General features: G+C 49.7%; 1 protein-coding gene across 2 annotated transcripts; it reads left to right on the top strand.

Moving 5' to 3' along the window:
- Nucleotides 1-64: 64 nt before the first annotated feature.
- On the top strand, nt 65-9,304 carry HAGH (hydroxyacylglutathione hydrolase). 2 transcript variants are annotated; one of them, XM_009578057.1, is made up of 10 exons: nt 65-116; nt 3,075-3,156; nt 3,439-3,620; nt 4,063-4,127; nt 5,009-5,126; nt 6,202-6,310; nt 7,266-7,369; nt 7,857-7,958; nt 8,437-8,516; nt 9,079-9,304. In XM_009578057.1, the coding sequence occupies exons 3-10, from the start codon at nt 3,516-3,518 to the stop codon at nt 9,176-9,178; spliced, it is 783 nt and encodes a 260-aa protein (XP_009576352.1). In that variant the 5' UTR covers nt 65-116; nt 3,075-3,156; nt 3,439-3,515; the 3' UTR covers nt 9,179-9,304. The 2 variants fall into 2 exon arrangements, with proteins under 2 accessions (XP_009576352.1, XP_009576350.1); XM_009578055.1 differs by lacking the exon at nt 3,075-3,156 and having other exon boundaries at nt 72-116.
- Nucleotides 9,305-11,751: the final 2,447 nt, after the last annotated feature.

Raw genomic sequence — 11,751 nt, 5'->3', positions numbered from 1 at the left:
AGCCCGGCTGGCAGCGGGTCCCCCGGCAAGCTCGGAAGTGACAGTGGTTTTTCTCTTCTCGTTTCCCGGCTCAGGGGTGCACCGAGGTTTTTAAGCTGACTCACAGCCCCAAGTAGGTCAGTATCTGCTCAGCTGGAGCCTGTCTCTGTCGGTGGCTTTTCGTATCGATAACCCATCTGGGAGGCTCCTGCGGAGTTTTGGGGCTGCCAAAGCGCTGGTTATTGCTCTGGGAGGAGGGCTTGGGGGATGGCTGGCTGGATTTGGTGGATGGCAGACTGTATTGGCAATATAAACAAAAAACAGAACTAAACAGAACCAAAACTGTCTAAGCTCTGCATTTAAATTTAGGGCCTAAATTCTGAAGGCGTCTCCTTGAACTAGAGTTGGGCTTTAGCTTCCCAGCGTCTCTGGGAAGTCTTGCCAGAGGCCGTTTGCATCACTCCAATTTTAAGACCTGGTCGTAACAAGCAAGAATCCATTGGAATTAACTGCCAGACTGGGAAACCCTGATGCTATCTTGGGAACAAGTATGTCAAACCGAGTAACTAGCAGCTCCTGAGTTCCCCAGGTTGCTGGGTGGGTGCTGCACCTTCCACGCGGGCTTTGCTCCACCAGTGGGTGGGTGCGTGCCCTGCCCATGCCGGCTGGGGGCGGGCCGCGGCTGTGCCGCCGGCAGCGTGTGCCAGGTGGGCAAGTCAAGGGGGAGCGGGAGTTACCTGGGGTTTGTGGAGCCGACTTGTTTGGTATCGTGTGGAGCCACCAACTCGCTGGGCATCCAAAAAATATCTGTGTGCAGGGTATGTAAAAAGTGAATGTAGTGTTTTGTCTTATGAGGCAACGCAGGGATGTTCATCTGAGTATTTATGTGCAGTAATTTTTGAGTGACAGCCATGTTTGAAATAGGAATTTTCCACTCTTTTCTGTAATAAAAAGAGTAAAACAAAATGCTGTGGAGAAAATGTATGAAGCACCCCTTTTCCGAGGGAACCTACTCTTAAACTGTGCTGCTGCCTGCTTGCCTTTAGTCTCCAGCATGTATGCATTTATGTGATAACGCTTCCCATCTGCAAACCCTTTCCTCGTGGCGGCTCAAGCTGCGCTAACGAACCGTTCCAGAAGGCTGAAGCATATGATTCAAAGGCTGCTGGTGTTCTGCTCTCCCCTGTCTTCTCTGCTTCAGGCATGAAGTCAGGAGGGACGCGTTACAAAACTGAGCGAAAATGAAGTCATTGGGCATTAATTTTGGGGCAGACCTGCACGCATTACAGCGATCCTGAAATGATCTGTGTTAGTGCTGGGCGAGGGCAGGGATTACGTATTGCTTGGGAAGCTTCCTTGAGCAGAACGGGGTCTGAGAACGCACCCTGCTTGTAAGAGCAGCGCTGGGCGTGCGTGAGAGTGCTTCTGGTCTGCTCGCTGAATGGGAGGCTGGAAAGGTGCAGCTTAGCTGCAGATGGGAATTCAGAATGAGTTTCATACTTTGTGGATGTTTTCTCATTCCTTCGTTTAAATTACATTTTAGAAAACATTTCCTTATGCGGTGTAGCTTGTTTGTTTGTTTTGCAAGAATTGTGAATTAAACACGCAAAGAGACTTTGGGATCATGGCCAAGGTTAGAAATGGTTCATAGGAAGAAAGCATTTTAAGTATGTGAATAATTCCTTTGACTTGAAGTTGAGGTTGTGTTCTCTTTTGTTTTTTGGTTTTTGGGTTTTTTGTTTGGTTTTTTTTTTCCCCCCAAGTTAGTGTCTAGCATGCAAACAAACATGCAATATATATAGCTCTTGTGACTGATAGCATCCAAAAGAAGTGCTTCGTGTTAGGGAGTAGTTAAAGAGCAATTGATTTTTTTTTTTCCTATCAAGGAATAGTAAGGGTTTTTGTTTGTTTGTTTGTTTGTTTTGTTCTTTTTTTGAAAGGACTCTTCTGCTCCAGAGGAACACTCGGCAGGTATGGATGCTTTTCTCAATATTATGTCAAATACCCAGTGCATGCCTACACTGTTGTGCCTTGGGGTTTTCTTTGCAGCACTGTGTTTAATTTTACTACCATCTCCCCGCCTTACCTCCCTTCCCTCATAAGCAAGTGAGATGGTGGAGGTAGAAGGGGAAGAAGTTCTGGGCAGGACAGTTGTACCAGAGAGCCCTTATAGCTCCTGCAGCCGTGGGTCTGGGTTTGCAGCAGCAGCTGCATGCCCCAGTCAGAACTCAGATCGGTTTTGCAGCCTTGTTGGTCCCGTCCGTCTGTGGAGCTACAGGGGGGCTGTCCGTGTTGGCTGCAGCCAGTCTGTGGGGCCTCTTCTCTCTAGAGCAGGCTCTTATCAGGGGTGGTCAGGATTGACCTGTTTTGGGAGAGTGGGGCAGGTTGATTACGAGCGTGGTGACCCCTCCCTTTGGCTCTGATGGAGCCAAGCACCCAAGCACTGAGCGTCGGGAGCCTTAGGGCAAGAGTCAGTGGTGCAAAATGAAACAGCGGCTGAGCCAGCGCAGTTCAGACCAACACAGTCACCTTCAGTGGTGTGCGAGGGCCTTGGGCGTTAAGACAACTGATTTCTGACTTGCAGAGACTGACGCCTCCTTCCCTGCACTATTATGGACCCATGCCTGAGTTGCGGGGCCCTGGCAATGGAAGACCTTGTCCTCTTTGTGTCCCTTCTTTTTTTTTTTATGGCAGAGCCTCTTAGGGCTTGGTTGTTTCTTTAAGAACTGCGTATCTGTGAGTTGAACAGTGGAGCCCAGGTTATTTGCATCCGGAATTAGATTTGCTTCTTGGATCTGATTAAACATTTAACCAAAAGCAAATAGAGAAGCACTGCTGTTGCATCCAGGTAGCCCGCGAGCAAGAAACCTGCCCGCAGTGCCTGCCTGGTACCTAGCCAGGTGGGGAGCCTTGCCTTCCACGCAGAGAGCCTGTCTTCTCTTCATGCACTGTGCAGGATGTGATTTCCCCAAGTAATGAACCAGATACTTCTGTAGTAGCAGCATGTGTATTTCTGTATTTCTCTTTTTTTTTTTTTTTCTCCTCCTTTTTTGTCTGTTGGCTGTAGCATGGCCTTTTGAGCTTTTTTTGCAAAGTCACTGTCCCAGGCTGACCTTTGTCCAGCTGTTCCCTCTCCGTTCTGCTTTCCTGCCCCTTGAAATCTTCTCCCCAATCGAGGTACAGCGCTTTGCCCGCATGAGCACATCTCTGGGAGCAAAGTGTCCCGTCCCTCTTCGGTGTAGGGCATCAAGAGCCTCCCGCGCTGTGGGGCACAAGGTGACACAGCCAGGCGCTAACACTGTCCTGTGGTGGCCTCTCTCCTCTTCCTCTGAAGGAGGCAGGTTGGGCTGTCCATACCCTTCCTTCTCTGGGGCCGTGGGCTGCGGGACCTGCTGTGCTCTGGGCCAGTTGTTCCCCTCCCTGGGCTAACCTGAGATTGCACTGTTTTGGGGTCCCCAGGTCCAGCGCAGCTGCGAGCTGTCTTCCTGCACACAGAGCACGAGCAGAGGAAGTCAAAGACAGTCACACAAGCCGACATGAAGGTGGAATTACTCCCAGCCCTCACAGACAACTACATGTACCTCCTCATCGATGAGGAAACGAAGGAGGCTGCAATAGTTGATCCTGTGCAGCCCCAGAAGGTAATGCTGTCTGCTGCCCTTGTGTGCCCTTGTGAGATCCTTCCAGGGCCACATCCACGAGAGAATTAGTCACACGCTGACTCAGGCATGGGGGAAAGGCAGGAAATACTGGCCATGCATAGGTACGGACAAGGCACTCTGCTTCTGGGCTCAGGCAGCTTGTCCCTGACTTCAAGCGTTATTGACCTGATTTTGGTTTTTGCCCTTAATGTGATGTAGTGCAGAAAAGAGGAATTGGGACTGAGGGCTTAGTCATGGGCTAGCTGGATCAGAGACATCGTGTCCTGGTCTGTAACTACAACTTGGAGAGGGATGAGCTCTCTGCAGAGTTGCTGGTGTGGCTGTCTGAAACCTTGGAGCAGTTGTGTCCGGGTTGCACCAGGTGTGCTGTTGAGACATTTCATGTGAGTTGTAATGCTCTTGCTGTGTCCTGTGCCTGCAGGTTTTGGATGCAGTCAAAAAGCATGGCGTGAAGCTGACCACCGTCCTGACCACACATCATCACTGGTAACTATCTGCTCTAGTGAGATCCCTCTTTCCTCTGCATAAACACAAGCAGTCAAGAATTGTTGCTTTTCTGGATCAAGTTGGTCTTCCCTGAGCAGGAGCTTAGGTGTGAGGAGAAGGATCAGAGCTCAGGAAGTGTTCCCTTGGGCTTGCTATGACCAGAAGCATTGTCTAGACTGCAAGCTCTGTGTGTCAGTGCCTTTAACCTTTAAAATGCTGACTTCTTCCAGGTGGCCAGTGAAATAAATGCGTGTGAAGGTAGCTGTGGAGTGCAGGAGGGAGCACACTCATACTGAGGTGCTAGGACATGCCTGTAAGGCGTCCTACTCACAGTCAGCAGTTGTGGGAGGATTACCTGGGTTGCAGATTAACTCTGCCAGGGACGTAAAGATGAATGTTTTGCTTTAGCAGTTCTGCAGCGCTGAACCTGAGTAACCTCTCCTGTGGGTCATAGTGGACCCGCCTCTGTGGCTGGAGAGCCAGCCCTGATCTGGCAGGACCAGCACCGCGAGTAAATGCTGAGCTGTTTGGACATCTGTGTGCCTGCTCCACAGTGTCTTGTGGGACACTAAATTACATACCTCCCAGTTATCCCAATCTCTCCCTGTCCTAGTTGCTGGAGAGTTGACTGTGAGCCCCTAAGGCTGGTGTTTCCCAACTAGGTATGAATTTGTGGGGGGTTGTTCCCCCCTCTCACTGCCCTAGTTACTGGAGAAATTATCTCCACTCGTGTTGATGTGGCATATCCTTTGATACAAGGACAGCGTTAGATACTGGGAGAATAGCTGATCAGAAACGATCATCTGGAGGTTACCATTCCAATATGAGTTACAATAAATTTGTCTTCATCCCTGCCCAAATCCATTTTTCTGACCTTCCAGGGACCATGCTGGAGGAAATGAGAAGCTTGTAAAGATGGAGACGGGGTTACATGTGTATGGGGGAGACAGCAGAGTCGGAGCACTGACACAGAAAGTATCTCACCTTACATCACTCAAGGTAAAGGGAATGAGCTGCAGGACTCGGTTGGGGGCATCTCCCGTCTGCGTCACAGATTTAAAGCTCGACCGGTGTGGTCCAACTTGAGTTAATATTGTGGTCACAGCTCTTTTACCTTTTAAGATCTCTCAGATGTAGTTGATAGTTTAACTACAGCTTTCGCCCTTTTCCAGCCCTGTGAACCATAACCCCTCTGTCTTGTTTTGGCCCGTGATACTTCGTTGATGAGAACATTGGCATGGCTCAGCCACCTGCCTTGCCTGGGGCATGCTGGGTGTCCATGTGCTCCTTGATAGCTACCTTAACTGGGGTGGCGACATGTGAAAGGACAGGGCTTGTGCTCTGCTTAGAGCCTAGTTAGCACCGAACAAATGCAAGTGGTCCTCTCTGAACGACGGCTGAGATAGAGTGAAGAGAAAGTAGGCCAGCAGTGCTAGTTGCCTGCATTGCTTTTCCAGAGCTAAAGCAGCAAACCTTGTTGAAATCTGGTTGTTTGTTTCCAGACGAGCTGGCAGATGACATAAACTGCTGTGAAATGTGCAGGCTGGCATGAATGTCACTGCTAGTCTTGCACCTTTGGGGGGGCGGCAGCAAAGAAGGGAGCACAGAAATACACGGGAAGGTGTGCAAATTAGGGCTGTGGGGGAAACATCCCCTTGGCCTCAGGAATGTGTTTAATCCTTCCCTTTTTGTGAGTGTCATCCACTTCTTCCCTTCAGCTTCATTTTTGTTTGGAGCTTTTTACACTTGATTAACTTTGTTTAGGATTTTGTGTTGCTCTGGATCTGTTTGCTCTTGCTGCCAACCAGACGCGGAGTCATTCTGCATGTAAATGAAAGAATCTGGCAGTTCTCTTTGTCACAACACCTGCTAGGAGGAAACAGCTCCCTTCCAAGTCCCTGCCATAAAACTCTCTTGTTGGACTCTCCCAGGAGCAGTGCTGATGTTTACTGGCCAGCTATGTGAGAATTTGCCTGTAGGACTACTAGACCATTGTAATAGTTGCAATTCTTTTCTAACCATACAAATGCTAGCAAACAGTAGCTAAAGCTCTAGTCTTCTGCCTTCTTCTCAGGTGGGATCTCTTAATGTGAAATGCCTCTGTACGCCGTGTCACACTTCTGGACACATCTGTTATTATGTGACTAAGCCAAATAGCTCCGAGCCACCTGCTGTTTTTACAGGTGAGGAGTTGGGAGGTTACATTGCCGGCAGTCTGTGTTGCAAGGAAATAAGCTACCCCTCTGCCTGTGTGCTCCTGACTCTGGATGTGTATTCATCCCTTACTGCCAGTGCAGCTGGTTAACATCCACATCTTGCCCCCTTACCAAGAGCTACCAAGTAGTAGTTGTAGATGAAACTGGTGAAACCCCTCTGGGTTGTAAACCATTGCTGGACACCCTGCAAGCAACATCAAGAGCGAGCCCTGGATGAGTCCTACATCTAGCATTTTCTTCCTTGAAACAAGAGCTGTTGTTTTACTGTCTCAGGCCAAACTGTGGCTTGATTCCAAAACCTGTTGCTTTTCCATATATCTGTACTCATATCTGTAAAAAAACTGAGAGAAGAGAAAGTAGGGGAGTAAGAGAGGGCTGGTGCTCCACCTCTGGTAGCCAGGTTCTGGATCCTGTTTTGGAGAGTAGGGTTCCCCCCTCCCTGGGGCTGTGCCCAGTCTCCCCAGACTGCCATATCATCCCTCTCCTGACGGGCGTTCTCCAGAGCTTGCACCAGCTGCTGCATGGAAGAAGTAACGGCTTAAGCAAGGATTTAGGGAGCACTGGGAAGAAAATGCAGAGGCGACTCATCTTTGTTCAACCTCATAGGAAAGAGAACAAGTGTTCCTTGTCCACTCTAGAAAGAACAAGAGGGGACAGCAGACTGCCCACAGGCAGGGAAGCGCTGGCGTGGTTTGCCTGGCGAGGCTGTGGGGTTTCCTGCATTAGAAGTTGCATTTGCCGCGTGGGTTTACGTAGCACTGAGCCCGCATGGGGCAGCAGCGTAGCCTGGCTCTCCCCGTGCCTCCTGCTGAGCTGCAGCGAGGACAGCAATGGCAGGACTGAGCCCTTGGGGACCGTGTGCTCACGCTTCGGTGTGAGGAGCCTTGTCTGGTCCTGATGCCGTGTCATGCCTCCCTTGCAGGTGACACGCTGTTTGTGGCTGGTTGTGGGAAATTCTTCGAGGGAACCCCGGAGGAAATGTACAGAGCGCTGATTGAGATTTTGGGCAGCTTGGACCCTGAAACGGTATGAATCTCTTCTTTTGTGCTAATAAGTTAAGCGGCCAGAAACTACTACAGACATCAAAGAAACCGTCTTCCTAATAATACTGTTGTTCAAAGAGAGAATTTCTCGTGTTGAAGGAATGAATGCTTACATCAGGAATTGTCTTTGACGCTGAATAGCTGGAGTCCTCTGGGAAGGAAATACCTACCCCAAATATGTTTGTGCTTTGTGGGGAGAGAGTAGGGGCTGCTTATTAAAATAAAGGCTAGAGAGCTGGGACGCCTGGGCTCTTTCATCAGGCTTGCTGTTAAATTGGCAGATAGTACTGGCTGATAACTCCTGGCACTTCTCCTGTGCGTGTCTCCAGTGGAGAGTGTCGTGTGTCCTGGAGGGTTGACTCCCTCCTGTGCCTCCTGTCCTGCTGTGCCATAACATTGATGATGGTACCTGGCACTCCACCTTTGTACCTTCAGAGTTACCCAGTGTCACTCTTCCTTTCTGTTCCTAGAGAGTTTACTGCGGTCACGAATACACCATCAACAATCTCAAGTTTGCTCGACACGTTGAACCCAATAATATCACTATCCAGGAAAAGCTTGCTTGGGCCAAGGTAAGCCGGTTCATCCTTTCCCTAGGCTTGCTAGATGCTGTCATGGAGGCAGAGCCTCTCTGAGGAGGTAGAAGAGAGAGGACAATGTTGGGGAGAAAGAGGGGCTGCGGGAAGGGGGTTCAGAGCCGGGAGCTGTAGTATGTCTTGCGTCCAGGGGAGCGATGTGCTGGGGAACAGGGTTTGTGGGTGGCCCAGGGAAGATGGTTTGCTGTCTGGCGGAGATGTGACCCTCCCTGGAAACTTCTTGGGATAATTACAGGCTGATGTCCACGTCTGTCTGGGAGGCTCAGCTCTGTCCCGAGTCTCTCCCTGTGCACCTCAGTGCTTGTCTGGCTGTGTGCATGGCCCTGGGAAGGGCCTGGCCTGAGGAGCAGCTCAGACAGTTAGGTGCAGCACTAATCCTGCATGCTTAATATACAGGACATTTCTTGTTCACCAAAACATTCCTCATCCGGCAGAAATATCTCCCTCGTTACAGGCAAAGTATGACAGTGGTGAGCCAACCATACCCTCCACCATTGCAGAAGAGTTTACGTACAACCCCTTCATGCGAGTGAGGTATGGAGGAGACGTGGGTGTGGGAATGGTCCTTGTGTTTGGAGGGGGGATGTAGGAAGGAGGAGGTCTCCAAAAAAAGAGCCGTAAGCAGGAATTACTCTCCTGCCTCGCACATTCCTGTTGCGATGCCTTCAAGGCCCTCCTTAAAACATCTGCCTTCCAAGAATAAGTACAATAAAATGTACTTGCTGTCCTGGCGGAAGCTTGCTGCGGTGAAATTTGAAGGTGTTGGAGAGCATCTCTGCCAGTGCTAAAGTCCCTGACAAACTTCAGCAGCCAGAACAAGCTTTCTTGTGTAATTATATTCCTTCATCAAGCAGAGTTTGGCAGATGGGCATGGCAAAAGATGCTGTTCAAGGCACAAGAGTGTTTGCAATTTCCTCTTGCCAATGAGCGTTTAAACCAAGGGAGCTGATAAGCCTGTGCCAAAGCCCTGAGTCTTTGATCTTTAAGTGCAACGTTTCCCCTTGACGCAAGCGAAACGTGATAGTAGTGACTTCATATATGAGATTTTTATCTTGCAGTCTTTGCATTTGCTGTCCCTGGTGTTCCCTCCTGGCAGGGAGAAGACAGTTCAGCAGCATGCTGGGGAGACCGACCCCATCCGAACAATGGGGGCCATCAGAAAAGAGAAGGATAACTTCCGAGTCCCGAAGGACTGAGCACTCTGCCTGGATCACTTTAATGTCAGTTTAAGTGTAATTTAGACTATTCAGATGTTTTAGGAGTTAAACTTTCTGTTGTGGTTGAGACAGTCATATTTAGGTTTTTATTTTGTTTTAATTAAGGAAAAAAAAGCACTTTGCCCTTCTTGAGATGTTCTACAGCATATTTATATTATGATGAAGAATATTTATCCTTCTATTGCTGGCTCTTAAACTGTCACATGTGTCACATGCAGATCATTTTACAGGTTTTGGTACGTGGCTCAGTCTGGGGTGGGGAAGGGTCAAACCTTGAGGTCTAGGAAAAAGCTGTTATTTTTGTAGGAGCCAGATGCAAATGCACACAGTGGGACTGGGGCCCGAGATGTCTTCGTTTAAAACAGAGACAAAATGCAGTAACTACATTGCCAGCTGAAGGTTTGAACTTTTCTTCCATGCTACTACTTAAACAAACACTTCTGAGTCTGTTGCTTCTGGCTCCACTAAAACCAGTTCTCAGTGACAGACCTGCTCTGCCACCACCAGTTCAGGGCTTAGTTTGTGAAATACGCAGGGTGGCCTGGCTCTGGGAATGGCACACGGGGACTGTCCAGCTTTTCTCTCTGACATTCCCTGTCATGGACTACAGTAACTTTTCCAGGCAGCATGCTGGCTTAGAGATTGCACTGTTGCTTATACCCTTTCACTCTTAACTTAAGCCTGTTTGCATGTACCTGCTTACTGCTCTTAAGTGTGATCTGTATGTTACTTGTGTTAGTACCACACAAAGGAAGAAGGGATTTGTCTGCTGGTTCAAAATCCTGAGAAGAAACCACTTACCTAGTGACTAACTGCGTGTCTAACAGCTGAGCAGCGATGAGACTCCTCCAACAGATGCCTTGCTGCCGATAGCCAGAGCAGCTGCTTTGTACCTTGCTGTGAGTAACGTGGCAAACGAGTGTTTATTAGCTGGGCGCTGTTCCCCAGCGAGAGAGCAACTGTTCTGGTGAGCACTGGCAGTAGCCGTGCTGGGCCTGGGAGACTCCAGCTACGGGAGATGCCGTGTGCTGCTGCGGCTGATCACCCACCCTGCAGCCTCTGCCTGCTCCAGCCCCTCTGCTAGAAAGGCCGCAGAGGTGATGTTATAAATGGAGAGGGTGTCCACGTATTGCCAGATTAAACAGGGCTCAGATCTCAGACCTCCTGAGAAACCACATTAGCCTGGCACCTTTCTTTTTCTTGGTTGGTCCATGGGGCTTAAAAGCCATCTCTGTTCTTGGAGTAGTGCTGTATGACCCCAGTCTGCAGCCAGCTTGAAAACGGCAGAGAGGGAACTTCCCCTCGGCCTGTTTTTCTGATGAGGAATAGTGTGTCAAATGAATGGGATAAACTGGGGGAAAATAAATCCAGGTTTTCAGAGAGTGAGTCACCCCGCTCCTGCACTTCCCATCCTCCAGCTTGGTGTCTTTAAACAGGAGATGTGAGTGAAGGGTGGTAGGACCCAGCCTTGCGGGCTTGGCATCTGTGTCTTTAATGCATCTTCCTCCTAATTATACTTTCTTCCTTGTTTCTTGGTCTCAGCTGCATACTGCAGATCTGCTCAAGTACAAGAGATTTTCAAACAAATGTTTTGCAGCTGAAACTAACAAAAGGTTCAAACGATTTTGGTTTCCGTTTCTCCCCCTCTCCCCGGTGCATGTTGGTAAGTAATGCCACGATGGAGTCCGTAACCACCTGGGTGTCACCGGTGTAACTTTGGTCTGCTCGTCCAACCAACACGCTGAATGGCAGTGTATGAGCGGGATTTGGTGTAGCACCATTTCTTTATTTGCTTTAAAAAGGTAAATTTTATGTAGTTCAGAAAGAAAAGTGGTACCTAAAACTTTACTGCCTCCTTAACTTGAATGCTGTGCTGCTACAACGGAGCATGACTGTACTGATGGCTGTTTGACAAATGAGCAAATAAATAACAGCTGTAAACCGAGCATCCCTGGGGCGGTCTGGAAGAAGGGGGTTTCTTTATCTCACAATTTAATTTTTTTTTTTTCTTTTGTACTAGCGACTGAAGTCAACCAACTGGAAGGGTCTTTCTACCTAATCCTGGGGGAGAGCGGGTGGCCTTTTGGGATCCTCTGGGGCTTTATTCAAGGTCTTGTTACAACTGTATTTTCTTTTTGAAAGAAGAACGGAGCATGTTCAGTGCTTGTTTCTTGCTTGCAAGCGCCGTTCTCTCCTTCACAAGTGGCATTTGGGGGACCACGGTCAACCCTGCACCGGGCTGGGAAGGGAGCCGGGGCACGGCCCTGCACCGGGCTGGGAAGGGAGCCGGGGTACGGCTCCGCTCCTGCCGGCCCTGCGTCTTTGGTGCTTTTTGGGCTGGAGGGTTCGGAGCTGTCCCCGGAGCTCTGGCTTGGTCGTGCACGAGACCCTCCCAGGACCCTCCTCCTGCTACACAGCAGCACCGGTGTCCAGGGCTCATCTGTACCATCCTGTGTCGCCGATGTTCCCGGTGCCTGGTGGGAGCCGGCACCCCCAGCCCTCCCAGGGACGGGGGAGCCTTGTCCCGCTCCTTTTGGCACGTTGGTGGTGGG

This window comes from Fulmarus glacialis, unplaced genomic scaffold, assembly GCF_000690835.1.
Source record: "Fulmarus glacialis isolate BGI_N327 unplaced genomic scaffold, ASM69083v1 scaffold37245, whole genome shotgun sequence".
NCBI lineage: Eukaryota > Metazoa > Chordata > Aves > Procellariiformes > Procellariidae > Fulmarus > Fulmarus glacialis.
The sequence above is the reverse complement of the archived record's forward strand: the minus strand, read 5'-3'. Positions and strand labels throughout refer to the sequence as shown.

What these genes read in the sequence shown, in the direction of transcription:
- HAGH (XM_009578057.1), top strand. Translation starts at nt 3,516, where the DNA reads ATGAAGGTGGAATTACTCCCAGCCCTCACAGACAACTACATGTACCTC. An exon ending in ATCCTGTGCAGCCCCAGAAG is followed by an intron (nt 3,621 to 4,062) that starts GTAATGCTGTCT and finishes CTGTGCCTGCAG; the next exon opens with GTTTTGGATGCAGTCAAAAA. An exon ending in AACCCCTTCATGCGAGTGAG is followed by an intron (nt 8,517 to 9,078) that starts GTATGGAGGAGA and finishes CCCTCCTGGCAG; the next exon opens with GGAGAAGACAGTTCAGCAGC.